At 36.1% G+C, this 15,420-nt stretch overlaps 1 protein-coding gene across 1 annotated transcript in view; it reads right to left on the bottom strand.

Annotated features, from left to right (window-relative positions):
- xrn1 (5'-3' exoribonuclease 1) overlaps positions 1 to 15,420 on the bottom strand; it is a 30,383-nt gene that overhangs the window by 9,053 nt on the left and 5,910 nt on the right. Inside the window, exons 11-33 of the mRNA XM_016235409.1 lie at positions 15,319 to 15,388; positions 13,670 to 13,775; positions 13,472 to 13,561; positions 12,805 to 12,961; positions 12,603 to 12,722; positions 12,343 to 12,512; positions 11,489 to 11,606; positions 11,278 to 11,373; positions 10,661 to 10,761; positions 10,419 to 10,544; positions 9,782 to 9,944; positions 9,549 to 9,662; positions 9,369 to 9,467; positions 9,117 to 9,232; positions 8,201 to 8,347; positions 8,019 to 8,108; positions 7,738 to 7,873; positions 4,076 to 4,132; positions 3,838 to 3,970; positions 1,982 to 2,051; positions 1,213 to 1,470; positions 1,149 to 1,150; positions 426 to 487 (exon numbers count right to left, since the gene is read on the bottom strand). Coding sequence (XP_016090895.1) covers positions 426 to 487; positions 1,149 to 1,150; positions 1,213 to 1,470; positions 1,982 to 2,051; positions 3,838 to 3,970; positions 4,076 to 4,132; positions 7,738 to 7,873; positions 8,019 to 8,108; positions 8,201 to 8,347; positions 9,117 to 9,232; positions 9,369 to 9,467; positions 9,549 to 9,662; positions 9,782 to 9,944; positions 10,419 to 10,544; positions 10,661 to 10,761; positions 11,278 to 11,373; positions 11,489 to 11,606; positions 12,343 to 12,512; positions 12,603 to 12,722; positions 12,805 to 12,961; positions 13,472 to 13,561; positions 13,670 to 13,775; positions 15,319 to 15,388 — 2,601 coding nt within the window. The remainder of the gene's footprint in view (positions 1 to 425; positions 488 to 1,148; positions 1,151 to 1,212; positions 1,471 to 1,981; positions 2,052 to 3,837; positions 3,971 to 4,075; positions 4,133 to 7,737; positions 7,874 to 8,018; positions 8,109 to 8,200; positions 8,348 to 9,116; positions 9,233 to 9,368; positions 9,468 to 9,548; positions 9,663 to 9,781; positions 9,945 to 10,418; positions 10,545 to 10,660; positions 10,762 to 11,277; positions 11,374 to 11,488; positions 11,607 to 12,342; positions 12,513 to 12,602; positions 12,723 to 12,804; positions 12,962 to 13,471; positions 13,562 to 13,669; positions 13,776 to 15,318; positions 15,389 to 15,420) is intronic.

Consider the following 15,420-nt stretch of genomic DNA (forward strand, 5'->3'; position numbering starts at 1 on the left):
TTATTTATTCAGCTTTCAGAATATGTATAAATCTCAATTTCGAAAAATTTACCCTTATGACTGGTTTTGTGGTCCAGGGTCACATATACTACATATAACAACCAGTGATATTTTAGCATCATTACTGTACTCTTTTAGTATTTATTAATATTTTGAATTAGTTTATATTTTTACATTTTCATTTGAGTTAAGTTTTAGTAATTTTGTTGTTTAGTCTTCCGTTAGTCTTGTTTTGTTTTCAATTTTACTCAATTTAGTACTTAAACTTTAAACACAAATTTTCCTTTTGCACCTAACTGAAATAAAATAACCTACATTTCTTTCTACGTCTATTTTATTTTTGATGACAAAAACGTTTTTATTTTTTATTTAGTTAATGACAATAACACTGATCACGAGCACACAGAGTAAGAGGGAGTACTCACCTTATTTTGCCAGTGAGCCGGTGGTTTCTGGGGCATTCCTGAACTCTGAAGGTTCCTTTGACCTCATGATTCTCATTTGCTCTGACATGCACTGTGAGCTGTAAGGTCTTATATAGACAGGTGTGTGGCTTTCCTAATCAAGTCCAATCAGTATAATCAAACACAGCTGGACTCAAATGAAGGTGTAGAACCATCTCAAGGATGATCAGAAGAAATGGACAGCACCTGAGTTAAATATATGAGTGTCACAGCAAAGGGTCTGAATACTTAGGACCATGTGATATTTCAGTTTTTCTTTTTTAATAAATCTGCAAAAATGTCAACAATTCTGTGTTTTTCTGTCAATATGGGGTGCTGTGTGTACATTAATGAGGAAAAAAAATGAACTTAAATGATTTTCGCAAATGGCTGCAATATAACAAAGAGTGAAAAATTTAAGGGGGTCTGAATACTTTCCGTACCCACTGTATATATAAAACAATGTCTAAAATGAAAAGTTATTTGAAATATTAAAAGTAGACACTTTACTTGCATTTAATATGCTTTCTATGAATATAAAATCATTTTTGTAAAATTTATTTGTTGCGGACACCAAAATGTGACATCAATCTAAAGTAAATCTAGCCTTACGTCATTAAAAATCTATTCATATGAATCCACTGAAAAGTACAGAGTCCTAGACGAGTTAAGTCATCACAGTCCTGTTCTAAAGTCCATAATCACTGCTTCAGAGATATTGGACTCTAGCACAAGGAGTGTAAAGTAGGATATTTTATGACCTATTTGCTAGTGGGGTATCAGTAGAGTCGTTGGGGGCCTGGTTATGAGGGATGAATGCGTGTCCATTACCTGCGTAGGTATAAACGGTGAGCATGGCGAGTGGTTCAGGCCTCCCAGCTGGCTCTTGTGTGTGAAATGGGATGAGGATGAGGGCTGGGGTTTGACGATGGCAGTGAGTTTGTGAGCGCCATGCTCCTTTCTGCTGCCGTGGCTCAGGTTGATTAAGGCACTGGGGGGCAGTCGATAGCCACGCCCAGGAGAGCACCTGCACACAGAACAGATGCATTTAGAACACTGTCTGAAACTCACATACACTACAGTTTAAAAGTTTGGTGTTGGTAAGACTTTTTAATGGTTTTGAACAAAACATAGTAAAAACCGCAATGCTGTGCAATATTATAAAAATTTAAAAGTTAAACTGTTTAAATATATATATATATATATATTTAAATGTAATATATTTCTGTGATGATAAAGCTGAATTTTCAGCAGTCATTACTCCAGTCTTGATGTCACATGATCCTTCAGAAATTATTCTAATATACTGATTTGGTGCTGAAGAAACTATTATTATTATTATAAATGTTGAAAACAGTTGTGCTGCTTAAAAATGTTATGGCAACCGTGATACATTTTTTAACATAACATATATATATATATATATAACATCATAAATGTCTTTACTGTTACTTTTCTAACAATTTAACGTGTCCATGCTGAATACAAATATTATTTCTAAACTTTGCATCATCCATTGAGAGAAAGAACTTCTGCACCTGACAGTGAGTCCTCCAGCAAACTCCTCATCAAACAGCACTTCATACAGAACCTCAGCCTCACGTTCAGCTGATGGAACAGGAAAGACAAAGAATGAAGGACAAAACGAGATGCAGAAGGATGCAAGAAAGTTTGTGTTGGGTAGGGATGTAACGTTATGAACATTTCTCATCACGATTATAGTGACCAAAATGATCACGGTTATCCGTATTATCACCGTATTGTTAAAATGTGCTGGAAATGTTCAAAAAGTACATAAATCACTTCAAGTTTTATATTTAAAATCAACAAACAAATAAAATGATTTTTGTTTGCATAATCATTAAAACAATAACATTACCACCGTTTAACTAATAGCATGTTCAACTATCTAATGTAAATGTTCAAATAAAGCTTTGAAAAAGTTTCATAAAAAGGTAAACCTCACATTTCAGTCTTTAACTAAAAAAAAGGGTTAAGTCAAAATAATAATTGATTCATTCAATTCATGTAATTGATACTTCATGTAATTAATTAATTCATGTATTCATTTGTATAATTCCCGATTTATGTTTCTGCCGGTGGCCGCCCAATTGTGAAGTGAAACACACGGACTGCAAATATATTAGTTACCAAATAATACACACATTCTTTCTATGAAGTGATTAAATAAATACCTGTTTATAATAAGCACTTATTCGCGTGTAAACAGGACAAAGTTTGAGGTAATATCTATACGCAATATCTGATCAACGCAGAGCCATGATCACTATATATATATATGGGAGAGCAAGCCCGCTACAAGCCGAGAAATTCGTGCTGGCACCCTCTCGTATTAAAATAATGCACTCTTGACATTTGCCATTAAAATAACCCAAAAACAGCTTCAAATGAACTATGAAAACGAGAATAAAGCCGTAAAAGCTGCAATCCATTTCTTATTGGTTAAAATGAACGGAGACTATCTCGTGTTTTTCCGTGGGTGCTCAGGGATCGGCGCCTATGCCCTTAGCACTCTTTTAAAACCTCCTAGCTTTTCTGCAGTCTTTTCACACAAAACAAAACTATTCTGCATGCTGTGCGCACATGAGATTGTTAATTAAAACTGTGCTTTATGCTACAGTATTTATTTATCATCAGTTGTTCAAATCACGGTAATCGAATACGGTTATAATGATAATTAAAATACGAAACGGTAATACCGTATTGACCCGAATATAAGACGATGTTTATTCTTGGAAATACATCTGAAAAAACGCGGTCGTCTTATATTCAGGCTCTAGACTTTGACATGTCAAAAATACACCCACAACAACAGGTGGCGCCAAATGCGCATAAAATGAGTGTGCCATGAAATACGTAAATGCGTGTTGTAAAGATCGCGACCAAACTCCCTTTGTGATTTTAAAGCGTAACACAATACCCAGATTTGAAGACTGCAGTAAGATTTAACTTCTACTGTTAATAAGATTTTGGTAGGCTACTATTAGATGGATAGCCTAAATGTCCTAATTCAGATGGGCTACCGGTTTTGTTTTTTTAATGGTATATCAAAAAGTGTATTAAAAAAAAAAAAATTTGATTGTTGGTACAGTTTACCAGTTTTTACCATACTTTCAAAACAAAAATTAAAATAGGAAAAATATGCAATATGAAAATAATTGAAGACAAAATGTGTTTTACTGAGAAAAAAAAAACAAGATTTGGTTTTTAAGAAGCCTTTTTCCAAAAGGTGCATCTGGAAAAAGGTGGGTCGTCTTATAATCAGGGTCGTCTTATATTCGGGCCAATACGGTACTAACCGTGGGGAATTTTATCATGATTTATCGTCAAATCGGTAATCGTTACATCCCTAGCGTTGGGTTTACACTTTTACCTCCTTTGATACCAATGATGGTTCCTCGAAGGCCGAGTGGAACAGAGAAGCTTTCTCGCACATTGACCACACGGTCAAACAGATGATACTCTGCGTCAGGATCTGGAACAACACCGTGCTGCTGCTCCAAAGGCTGTAGACACAGACACATATTGCAAATGTTCTCTCTCTCTGTCTATATGCATATAAATAACACAAACACATATAATATACTATATAAACACTGACAAACACATACCCTAAAAAGCAAGTGGGGCTTCACAGTGACCCGTACTTTCGTGTTCATCTTCTTTGCCTGTGACCCAGAGAGATCAACACATCATCAACAGAAAGACAGGAACAACTACTGGGATTGTTGAGGTTTGGATGTGATCATCACCTTCGTTTTCTCCAGCTCTTCTTCAATCTTTTCCACAATGCCAGTGTCCAGGATCTGCAGATCACATGAAGCTCGGGAGCAGGAACTGACTGGATGGTTTTTCAGCCAGCCCTGGATCTCCTGGACCCTTTCAGCACTATTTAAAGCATCGCAATGATAAACGGTCACTATTATAAAGTCTGGCACGCTGAAAATATATTGCCTTCTGATAATAAAGTAATATTACAAAAGGATATGCATTCTACGTACTAATGCTTGTCTAAAACGGATTCAAAACACACCCATTCTCATCTTCTCCTGGCCAGATGTCATCTTCATAAAAGACGTCATCGTGACTGTTCCGTGCTACAAAGTCAAACAGCTCTGAAAATCTGAGAGACAAGGACAAAATTGTTTTTCAAATATCTGCACAACCACAGGTACAACCGCAAGCACGCACACAAACGCCAACACAAATACACACCTCTCCAAGTATTCAGCTAAGAGTTCCTCTACAGCAGCCGAGTAGAGCCACTCTTTCTCCGTTCTCTTGGTGTAGCCAGGAACTTCCTCATTCTTCTTGTTGAACTTGAGATTAAGGCCCACATTGGCTTTCTGCTCTCCATGAGGACTGAACAGAGCAAGATTAATTTAAAAGTCAATCAAAAAAAATTAATATTGTTCATTAATGAAAAAATGTATACTGTTAAACAATCAAACCCAAATTCTGTGGATAAACCAATATTAAAAGTATGGCCTATACTGATAATTATTTTTAATGTTATGACCGATAATGACAAATTATTGATAATAAAATGCAATACTATATTGTCTGAATGAATTAAAAATCAAACATTAAAAACTAAAATAATTTTAAACGCTGCAAGTGAATTTAGGCATCAAACATTATAATGTACAGTAAGAATTTAACAGCTTTATTAAATTCTTAGTGTTTTTAAAGATTAACTTTAAGTGGGGGTAAGATGATGGCAAAAGTAATCTAAATGTAAAACTAGGGGACGTGAGCTGTACAATGAAATATCCAAAATTGACCGATACCAGTATATAAAAAAAGAAGAAGACAAAAAAAAAACAATTCTAATATCAGACAATAACTGTTCTGATCCTGGTATATTGTGCATCCCTGTGAAATTTATCATGATTTTAGATGGATAACTAATCCTAGATGACCATACATAACATTGTTGCAGAATAAAAAAAATACAATGCGTTTAAATAAAAATAATGACAGTAAACCCAATATAAAAAATAAAAAACGAAAACTTTTACAAATACTTTTGCAAGGCACTGTATAGGGAGTACACTGATAGTATGAAATAAATCATATATAAACTAAACAAAGCATGCATTGTTTTATTCAAAACTTGAATTCCACTGACTTTTTCTTGGATCCTCTTCCAATGAAGATGCTACCGGAGAACCGTGAGACGAGGTAGCTGATGATACCAAGGCGGGAGGCAAGCACGTACCCGGGACTGTACTTCACAGAGTATTTCTGAACAAAAACAAAAGACTATTGGTAAAATCTGAAAACAGTGAAAACAAGAAAACTGAAGAAAAAACAAACCAGTCAAACATTGTATAGTGCAATGTATACTGGGCACAGGCTTCTTGACAGACTCAAGACTTACATGCTGGTTCTGCATTAAGGCATCAAGCTGGGGTTCACACGGTACAGAGAAGACCACTCTGACCCGCCCCTCATTGATGACATCACTAGAATCTTGCACCTAAGAAAACAGAAAAAAATCCTTCATAACTGGCATTTAACTATTGGAGCTGGTCTGGAGAGCACAAAAACCAGTACGTACATCTCCCATTGCACTGTAATATGGGTTTCCAACCATAAAGACAACGGTTCCTGGGGGAAACAGCTCCTCCAGTGTCTTGAAGCGTGCCAACGATGAATCAAAAGCTTTGATATCCTGAAGTGAAAAAAACAACAACATGATGCTTAAATCATCTGAACAACTTCAAATTTTTCCCAAGAAACAGGATCTTGGTTAGAATTCCTGTTTACATTTGGGCTGGTGTGATTACTTACCTTCACAATAGTCTGGTATGGAAAGGGCAGGACCTGTTTGGCAAACTGCTTTTCCAAATGGACCTTTCCGCTCTGAACAATGACATACTTCCTGCCTGTCAGCAGCTGGGCGTATACCACAACATCGGTCTCATTGATCACAATGCCTTTGCGCTTGCTGAAGCTGAAATGCAGATAAAGTAATATTTTACATACGGACACACAAACTATCATACATACTCAACTTGGCAGAATTTAAAAATATGCAAAGCTTTCTATTCTCTGAACATGCATAGCTAAGATTAAGGATTGATGAAAAATGAGTTTATATCGTACAGATACTAGAACCTATAGGCATAAAGTATGGTCAAATTTGCAGCTTATTCCAAACAAAAAGCACCCACTTTGACAGGAAGAGACTGTGCAATTGACCACAGCGACCATTCATTACATCACAATGAAACAAAAACCTCTGCCACACTGAAAAACCTCACTCATGCAAGTCACGTATCAGACTCAGATAATCACATTGCAGCTTACGATTTGACGAGTGCTTTTTTGGGTCCAACACATCAGACAATCAGAGACTGAATCAGTTTTGTCTTCTTGATACAATTATTACAAATGACAAATAATGTGAATAAAAAGGGCAGCATACTGCTCTGAGAGGCCTTGCACTTCTTTGACCCACTCCTTCTGCTCTTTATCAGTCAGATGGGTGACTTTAGTAGGCGGTGGTGTGTCACCCAGATACAACACCTGTGATGGTTCTTCTAAAGAAAACCTGCAGAGTAAGAAGTGAGACACAATTAACAGACTAAAAGAGAGAGTTTGAGTGAGCTACATAACTCCATATGGCAGCAAATAATTTAGAAATATCAATAAAACAAACAAACTAACTTTATTTCTCCATTTGAAACAGCTACAACTCGAGCTTCCATCAAATGGGGCCAGTTCACAAACAAAGACTTTCCAAGAACCAGCGCTGCGACATCTTCCATCTGCAATGCAGAGACACACGTATTACCACATTACCATAAAACATCATACATTGAAAATAAGGTTTCAGCAGGTTTTATAAAGAACCTTTTAAGACCAAGTTTAAAAAAAAAAGGAATAAATTGAAGGGAACACAATCTGTCAATATAGTCCCCGCTCCCAAACAATAGAATATAGAAAATAACTTTTACTTTACCTTCTGATCACACTGCCCAAAAAAAAAAAAAAAAAAAAAAAAAAAAAAAAAACAAAAATAAAGAACCTTTTAAGACCAAGTTTAAAAAAAAAAGGAATAAATTGAAGGGAACACAATCTGTCAATATAGTCCCCGCTCCCAAACAATAGAATATAGAAAATAACTTTTACTTTACCTTCTGATCACACTGCCCAAAAAAAAAAAAAAAAAAAAAAAAAAAAAAAAACAAAAAAGGTTTTCCAGGGAAAATGTCTAAATAAGGAACAACTACTGGGATTGTTGAGGTTTGGATGTGATCATCACCTTCGTTTTCTCCAGCTCTTCTTCAATCTTTTCCACAATGCCAGTGTCCAGGATCTGCAGATCACATGAAGCTCGGGAGCAGGAACTGACTGGATGGTTTTTCAGCCAGCCCTGGATCTCCTGGACCCTTTCAGCACTATTTAAAGCATCGCAATGATAAACGGTCACTATTATAAAGTCTGGCACGCTGAAAATATATTGCCTTCTGATAATAAAGTAATATTACAAAAGGATATGCATTCTACGTACTAATGCTTGTCTAAAACGGATTCAAAACACACCCATTCTCATCTTCTCCTGGCCAGATGTCATCTTCATAAAAGACGTCATCGTGACTGTTCCGTGCTACAAAGTCAAACAGCTCTGAAAATCTGAGAGACAAGGACAAAATTGTTTTTCAAATATCTGCACAACCACAGGTACAACCGCAAGCACGCACACAAACGCCAACACAAATACACACCTCTCTAAGTATTCAGCTAAGAGTTCCTCTACAGCAGCCGAGTAGAGCCACTCTTTCTCCGTTCTCTTGGTGTAGCCAGGAACTTCCTCATTCTTCTTGTTGAACTTGAGATTAAGGCCCACATTGGCTTTCTGCTCTCCATGAGGACTGAACAGAGCAAGATTAATTTAAAAGTCAATCAAAAAAAATTAATATTGTTCATTAATGAAAAAATGTATACTGTTAAACAATCAAACCCAAATTCTGTGGATAAACCAATATTAAAAGTATGGCCTATACTGATAATTATTTTTAATGTTATGACCGATAATGACAAATTATTGATAATAAAATGCAATACTATATTGTCTGAATGAATTAAAAATCAAACATTAAAAACTAAAATCATTTTAAACGCTGCAAGTGAATTTAGGCATCAAACATTATAATGTACAGTAAGAATTTAACAGCTTTATTAAATTCTTAGTGTTTTTAAAGATTAACTTTAAGTGGGGGTAAGATGATGGCAAAAGTAATCTAAATGTAAAACTAGGGGACGTGAGCTGTACAATGAAATATCCAAAATTGACCGATACCAGTATATAAAAAAAGAAGAAGACAAAAAAAAAACAATTCTAATATCAGACAATAACTGTTCTGATCCTGGTATATTGTGCATCCCTGTGAAATTTATCATGATTTTAGATGGATAACTAATCCTAGATGACCATACATAACATTGTTGCAGAATAAAAAAAATACAATGCGTTTAAATAAAAATAATGACAGTAAACCCAATATAAAAAATAAAAAACGAAAACTTTTACAAATACTTTTGCAAGGCACTGTATAGGGAGTACACTGATAGTATGAAATAAATCATATATAAACTAAACAAAGCATGCATTGTTTTATTCAAAACTTGAATTCCACTGACTTTTTCTTGGATCCTCTTCCAATGAAGATGCTACCGGAGAACCGTGAGACGAGGTAGCTGATGATACCAAGGCGGGAGGCAAGCACGTACCCGGGACTGTACTTCACAGAGTATTTCTGAACAAAAACAAAAGACTATTGGTAAAATCTGAAAACAGTGAAAACAAGAAAACTGAAGAAAAAACAAACCAGTCAAACATTGTATAGTGCAATGTATACTGGGCACAGGCTTCTTGACAGACTCAAGACTTACATGCTGGTTCTGCATTAAGGCATCAAGCTGGGGTTCACACGGTACAGAGAAGACCACTCTGACCCGCCCCTCATTGATGACATCACTAGAATCTTGCACCTAAGAAAACAGAAAAAAATCCTTCATAACTGGCATTTAACTATTGGAGCTGGTCTGGAGAGCACAAAAACCAGTACGTACATCTCCCATTGCACTGTAATATGGGTTTCCAACCATAAAGACAACGGTTCCTGGGGGAAACAGCTCCTCCAGTGTCTTGAAGCGTGCCAACGATGAATCAAAAGCTTTGATATCCTGAAGTGAAAAAAACAACAACATGATGCTTAAATCATCTGAACAACTTCAAATTTTTCCCAAGAAACAGGATCTTGGTTAGAATTCCTGTTTACATTTGGGCTGGTGTGATTACTTACCTTCACAATAGTCTGGTATGGAAAGGGCAGGACCTGTTTGGCAAACTGCTTTTCCAAATGGACCTTTCCGCTCTGAACAATGACATACTTCCTGCCTGTCAGCAGCTGGGCGTATACCACAACATCGGTCTCATTGATCACAATGCCTTTGCGCTTGCTGAAGCTGAAATGCAGATAAAGTAATATTTTACATACGGACACACAAACTATCATACATACTCAACTTGGCAGAATTTAAAAATATGCAAAGCTTTCTATTCTCTGAACATGCATAGCTAAGATTAAGGATTGATGAAAAATGAGTTTATATCGTACAGATACTAGAACCTATAGGCATAAAGTATGGTCAAATTTGCAGCTTATTCCAAACAAAAAGCACCCACTTTGACAGGAAGAGACTGTGCAATTGACCACAGCGACCATTCATTACATCACAATGAAACAAAAACCTCTGCCACACTGAAAAACCTCACTCATGCAAGTCACGTATCAGACTCAGATAATCACATTGCAGCTTACGATTTGACGAGTGCTTTTTTGGGTCCAACACATCAGACAATCAGAGACTGAATCAGTTTTGTCTTCTTGATACAATTATTACAAATGACAAATAATGTGAATAAAAAGGGCAGCATACTGCTCTGAGAGGCCTTGCACTTCTTTGACCCACTCCTTCTGCTCTTTATCAGTCAGATGGGTGACTTTAGTAGGCGGTGGTGTGTCACCCAGATACAACACCTGTGATGGTTCTTCTAAAGAAAACCTGCAGAGTAAGAAGTGAGACACAATTAACAGACTAAAAGAGAGAGTTTGAGTGAGCTACATAACTCCATATGGCAGCAAATAATTTAGAAATATCAATAAAACAAACAAACTAACTTTATTTCTCCATTTGAAACAGCTACAACTCGAGCTTCCATCAAATGGGGCCAGTTCACAAACAAAGACTTTCCAAGAACCAGCGCTGCGACATCTTCCATCTGCAATGCAGAGACACACGTATTACCACATTACCATAAAACATCATACATTGAAAATAAGGTTTCAGCAGGTTTTATAAAGAACCTTTTAAGACCAAGTTTAAAAAAAAAAGGAATAAATTGAAGGGAACACAATCTGTCAATATAGTCCCCGCTCCCAAACAATAGAATATAGAAAATAACTTTTACTTTACCTTCTGATCACACTGCCCAAAAAAAAAAAAAAAAAAAAAAAAAAAAAAAAAGCCACAAAGGCTTTCCAGTGCAAATGTCTAAATATTCTTCAAATCAAGATATAGTCTACTTAAACCAAAGGGAAAATAAGTTTTCATACCCCACTGACACGTTTGTTTTTGTTTTAAGCATAAAGTGAGTGATTTAGGCCTTTTAAAGACCCGTAGAAACCCTGCAAAATGTAGTTTATTGTCTGAGGTAGTCCTAAAAAGTCATTAAGATGTAACACACAATCAAGTCTACAAGTAAAGCGCCTTTAGTGTGAGGGGACGAACTGCTCACCTGTTCCAGCTCCTGGCTGGCTAAAATCTCCAGTAACATGTTCTCCCCTCTGCTGCTTTGTTGAAACACCATCACTCCAGTTTTCTTCTTATAAAACTGTGTGATAAATACAGAAGGAAAATCGGCATTAACCCTGTATGATCTGATACTGATCCCCATTAATGGGATAATAAGCGATAATCTGCAGACAGGCAGGTTGAGGCTTGCTTACTTTATGACGGATGTGCTGTAAGGTGGGGAAGCCACAGAAATAAAGAGCCCCTCTGTCAGCCTTGTGCACTACATGATCCAGTGATACACGCCAGGCATCCATCGGAACCGGTGTTTGCCTAAAAACAAACACGGTGGATGTTATTTCCCAAAGACAACAAATACATCAAGCGCTGACACTGTTCAGAGCGTACTGATGTGAATGGTAAAGTATACATGTTAATACAAAAGTGACAACATATTAAACTAAAAACATTATTCATTATAAATATCAACAAAATTATAAATAAGTAATAATTAAGAGTTTGTTAATTATAAAGTGAAAAAGTATAAATATAAATACAAAACTGTGATGCTATATCAAAATGAAGGCAAGAAATTATTAAGATATTGTTATTATTATTATTATTATTAATAATAATAATAGTAATAATAATAAAAATAATAAGGAATTAGTAATATTAATTAGAATTCCTAAGTGCCAAGTGTAAAGGTAAACACAAAATTGTAACACCATAATAATATCTTGCCTTCATTTTAGTAAGATATTCTTATTAATAATATTAAATAAAAAATAATTAGTAATATTAATTAGAATTTATCTGATAATTATAAAGTGCCAAGTGTAAAGGTAAACACAGAAATGTGACACCATATTAAAATGAAGGTACGATATTTTTAACAACAATAAAAACAAAGAATAAGCAGAAATAATAATAATTACATTTATCTGTAAGTGTAAAGTGAAAAGTGTTCTATATTAAACTGAGCACATGATTTATCATCATCATCATCAGGTTTGATACCATGTTAACATGTGAGTGGGTGAAATATACTGTGGCATGTAGGACATACCTGACGTGGCAGTGGACGATGTTGGGGAAGAGCTGGGGGAGGGGGGAGTTGTAGACATTGTCCAGCTCTTTATCAAAGCAGTAGACGGCACACTCGGTATGTCTGTTCCTGGCCTTCTCTGGTGGAGTCAGTTTAAGAGTGTAGGGCTCCATAGCAGCTAACAAGCATTTCTGAATGCAAACCCATATCATATCATGAAACTGCACTTCCATCACAGTTGTTATGGTGAAAAACACAGTGAATGCAGATGTTTAAAGCACCTCGTCGATAAACGGGATGAGCACCACGGCTTCCCACTCCTGCTGCTTGCCATTCAGGTCAGTTTTGAAGTCTTGTGGGTAATACTCAACGATGGGTGAGCCCGGTGACGTCATAAGATGCTGTGAAGGACAGAGAGTCAATAAATGAGGGAGAGTTTCTAAGGAACATTGACATGACGGGAACATGAAGCGAGTGTGTCACCTGGTAACACTGTGGAAGAAGGTCTTTGCTGGCTGAAGGCAGGACACCCAAGAGCTGCTGGAACGGCATGAAGGGTTTGCCCAGATCAAATGCCAACGTGAGACTAGAGAGGTTTCTCACATCAGAAAGGAAGGGGGCATAGTGGTACGGATAATACCTGTAGTGATTTGAGAGGAAAGAAAAGTCCTTTGAAACCAACATTACATCAAATCCAACCCAATTGAATTTCTTAATGCATGTTCCTGATACTTTTAAGTAGGACTGCATGATTAATCGTAATAAAGCACGTATTAATATTCATGTGCATTTAGGAATGCAAAATGGGCCAATCACCTTCCCATACTTGTAATGAGAAACACTTGTCAACAAAAGAAGAAGCTTTAAGGTCATAACATAAGCTAGAGATTAAGACTAAGATTTTAAAATAAAATTATATTGTTCCTAAAAAATATATATTTTACAGTGAAATATAAAAATGACTAAAAACAAAATAAGAAATATTAATATTTTCATATTTTATTTAGATGTAATTATTATTACCAACAAACAAGCACAACAAACCTGGATTTTGCTATTTTTAAACAGAAAAAAAAAACATCTCCCAAATCACGCAGCCCTACTTATAAGCACAATTCACTACATTTTTTCACTCTCTCTCTCAGCTCACCAGCTCCAAGACTGAACTCCATGGTAGTAGTAATGCAAGATCCACTGGATCCCCTCCACGTAACATTTAGCCTGATTGGCCAAAAACTCACTGCAAGATGAAATAGGAAAAATTCATCTTCACAGAACTGTTCACTTTAAGACACACAGAGGAAACATGCTTCCATCCTTTCCAAAATTAAAATGAATGGAGACTCACTCAGAGACGACTTCAACGTCCATCTTGGTCATGTAGTAGGTGCGCTTGTATTGTCGAAACTCTGTTTCAAACATGTCATCATCTTCACCGTCTTCCTCTGTGCCTTCTAGTGCATTGTGGACAATATTAAGCCTTATTTAGAAGCTGAAGGCTTTAAAATGTGTTATTGTCTGGTTGTACTTCATTTGAAAGTATGTGCACTTACGGCAGGGCTCTACAGTGCGACCATTTCAGTCGCATTTGCAACTACTGCGTGCGACTATGAAAAAACTTTTAGGAGCACCAGTGCGACTGACCCGATTCAAAGGTTTCTATGTGTTTTTGCAGCATTGAGTAATGTATCACAGATATATCTCACGAATCCTTTCTTAAGCAAAGTGTAGACAGGGTGTAAATAAGAGATTCATTGCGTAGTGTAGAGAGCTTCGTTGATTATAAATGTGAGCTCGCGATGAACTAAGATGAGTGACATCTTTTAATGATTTTAAAGGGAGTTTGCAAATGTGATACCGATTTAATACAATTCAATAAACAAGAATTTAATATTAAGTGACTTGCATTGTCTGACTATAACATCTGAATTTGATCTGATTTATGAACTGCGTTTTTAAACGAATCTAGTGAGTCAGTGATTCATGATTACCCATTCATAAATACAGTCACTTGATTCATTCCTGAATGATTCAGCCGTTCGAATGAATCAATTGAATGAATGATTCAGTGATAAAAATCAGTGACTTGCCGCCACCTGCTGGCAGTTTTAGTTTAATTTTTAAAGTATCTTTTCAGTTATTTAAATCTAATATTTCTATATTTAAAACATTAATCTCATCATGAATTTATGGATTTAATTGCACTCATGCTACCTCTGAGCCTCATTAAATGTCTGAAAGTACACCAAGCCACTTCTGTCTTCTTCTGTGCCACCTCTACAAATTAATTTTGTTAATACTGATTTCATTTGATTTTTAACTTATGTTTCTTATTCTACTTGTTCTTATTCTGTCGTTTTAATTAAAATTTTTAAAAAGCTTAAAATATAATTTTTTACGAATTTAACAAAAGATGACAAACTTTTAATAAAGTTAGAAAAATGCCATTACAAAGGTAAAAACAAAATTCCACTGTTAATCACTTTAAGGAGTCAAATATCACCTCGTAATGGGAAGGCAAATGTTTGATAAAATTTTGGATTATTGATTAGAATGTAAATTTTGACACAAGTGCTCCTAAAAAGAAAAGTTAGCGTAGAGCCCTGACTTACGGTGTACTTACACAAGACAGTACTGCGTAATATAAGGTTACTTATTACTTGGCACTGATAAGGTTAGGTGTAGGGCTTTGTTCAGGGTTGTACATAGAACATGCACAGGATTATAAAATAAAGTGCTAGTCAAGGTCTAGACCAGGGGTGCCCAACCCTCCTCCTGGTGATCGACTGTCCTGCAAAGTTCAGCTCCAACCCTAATCAAACACTCCTGAAGCAACTAATTAGGGTCTTCAGGATCACTTAAAAATTAAAGGCACGTGTTTTTGATTAGAGTTGGAGCTAAACTTTGCAGGACAGTCGATCGCCAGGAGCAGGGTTGGGCACCCCTGGTCTAGAATAATGATTAACAGTAATGGACTTGGGGTTTGGATTTGTGTACCTCTTCCTGGAGTGCTGTGAGAGTCCCTGACTTCATCAAGAGTGGCGAGACATAAAGAGTCATCCGCAGACTGAAAAAATAAAGGATCACTTAAGAAAATGA

This window comes from Sinocyclocheilus grahami, unplaced genomic scaffold (genome assembly GCF_001515645.1).
Source record: "Sinocyclocheilus grahami isolate Dianchi unplaced genomic scaffold, SAMN03320097.WGS_v1.1 scaffold467.1, whole genome shotgun sequence".
In the NCBI taxonomy this organism is placed as follows: domain Eukaryota; kingdom Metazoa; phylum Chordata; class Actinopteri; order Cypriniformes; family Cyprinidae; genus Sinocyclocheilus; species Sinocyclocheilus grahami.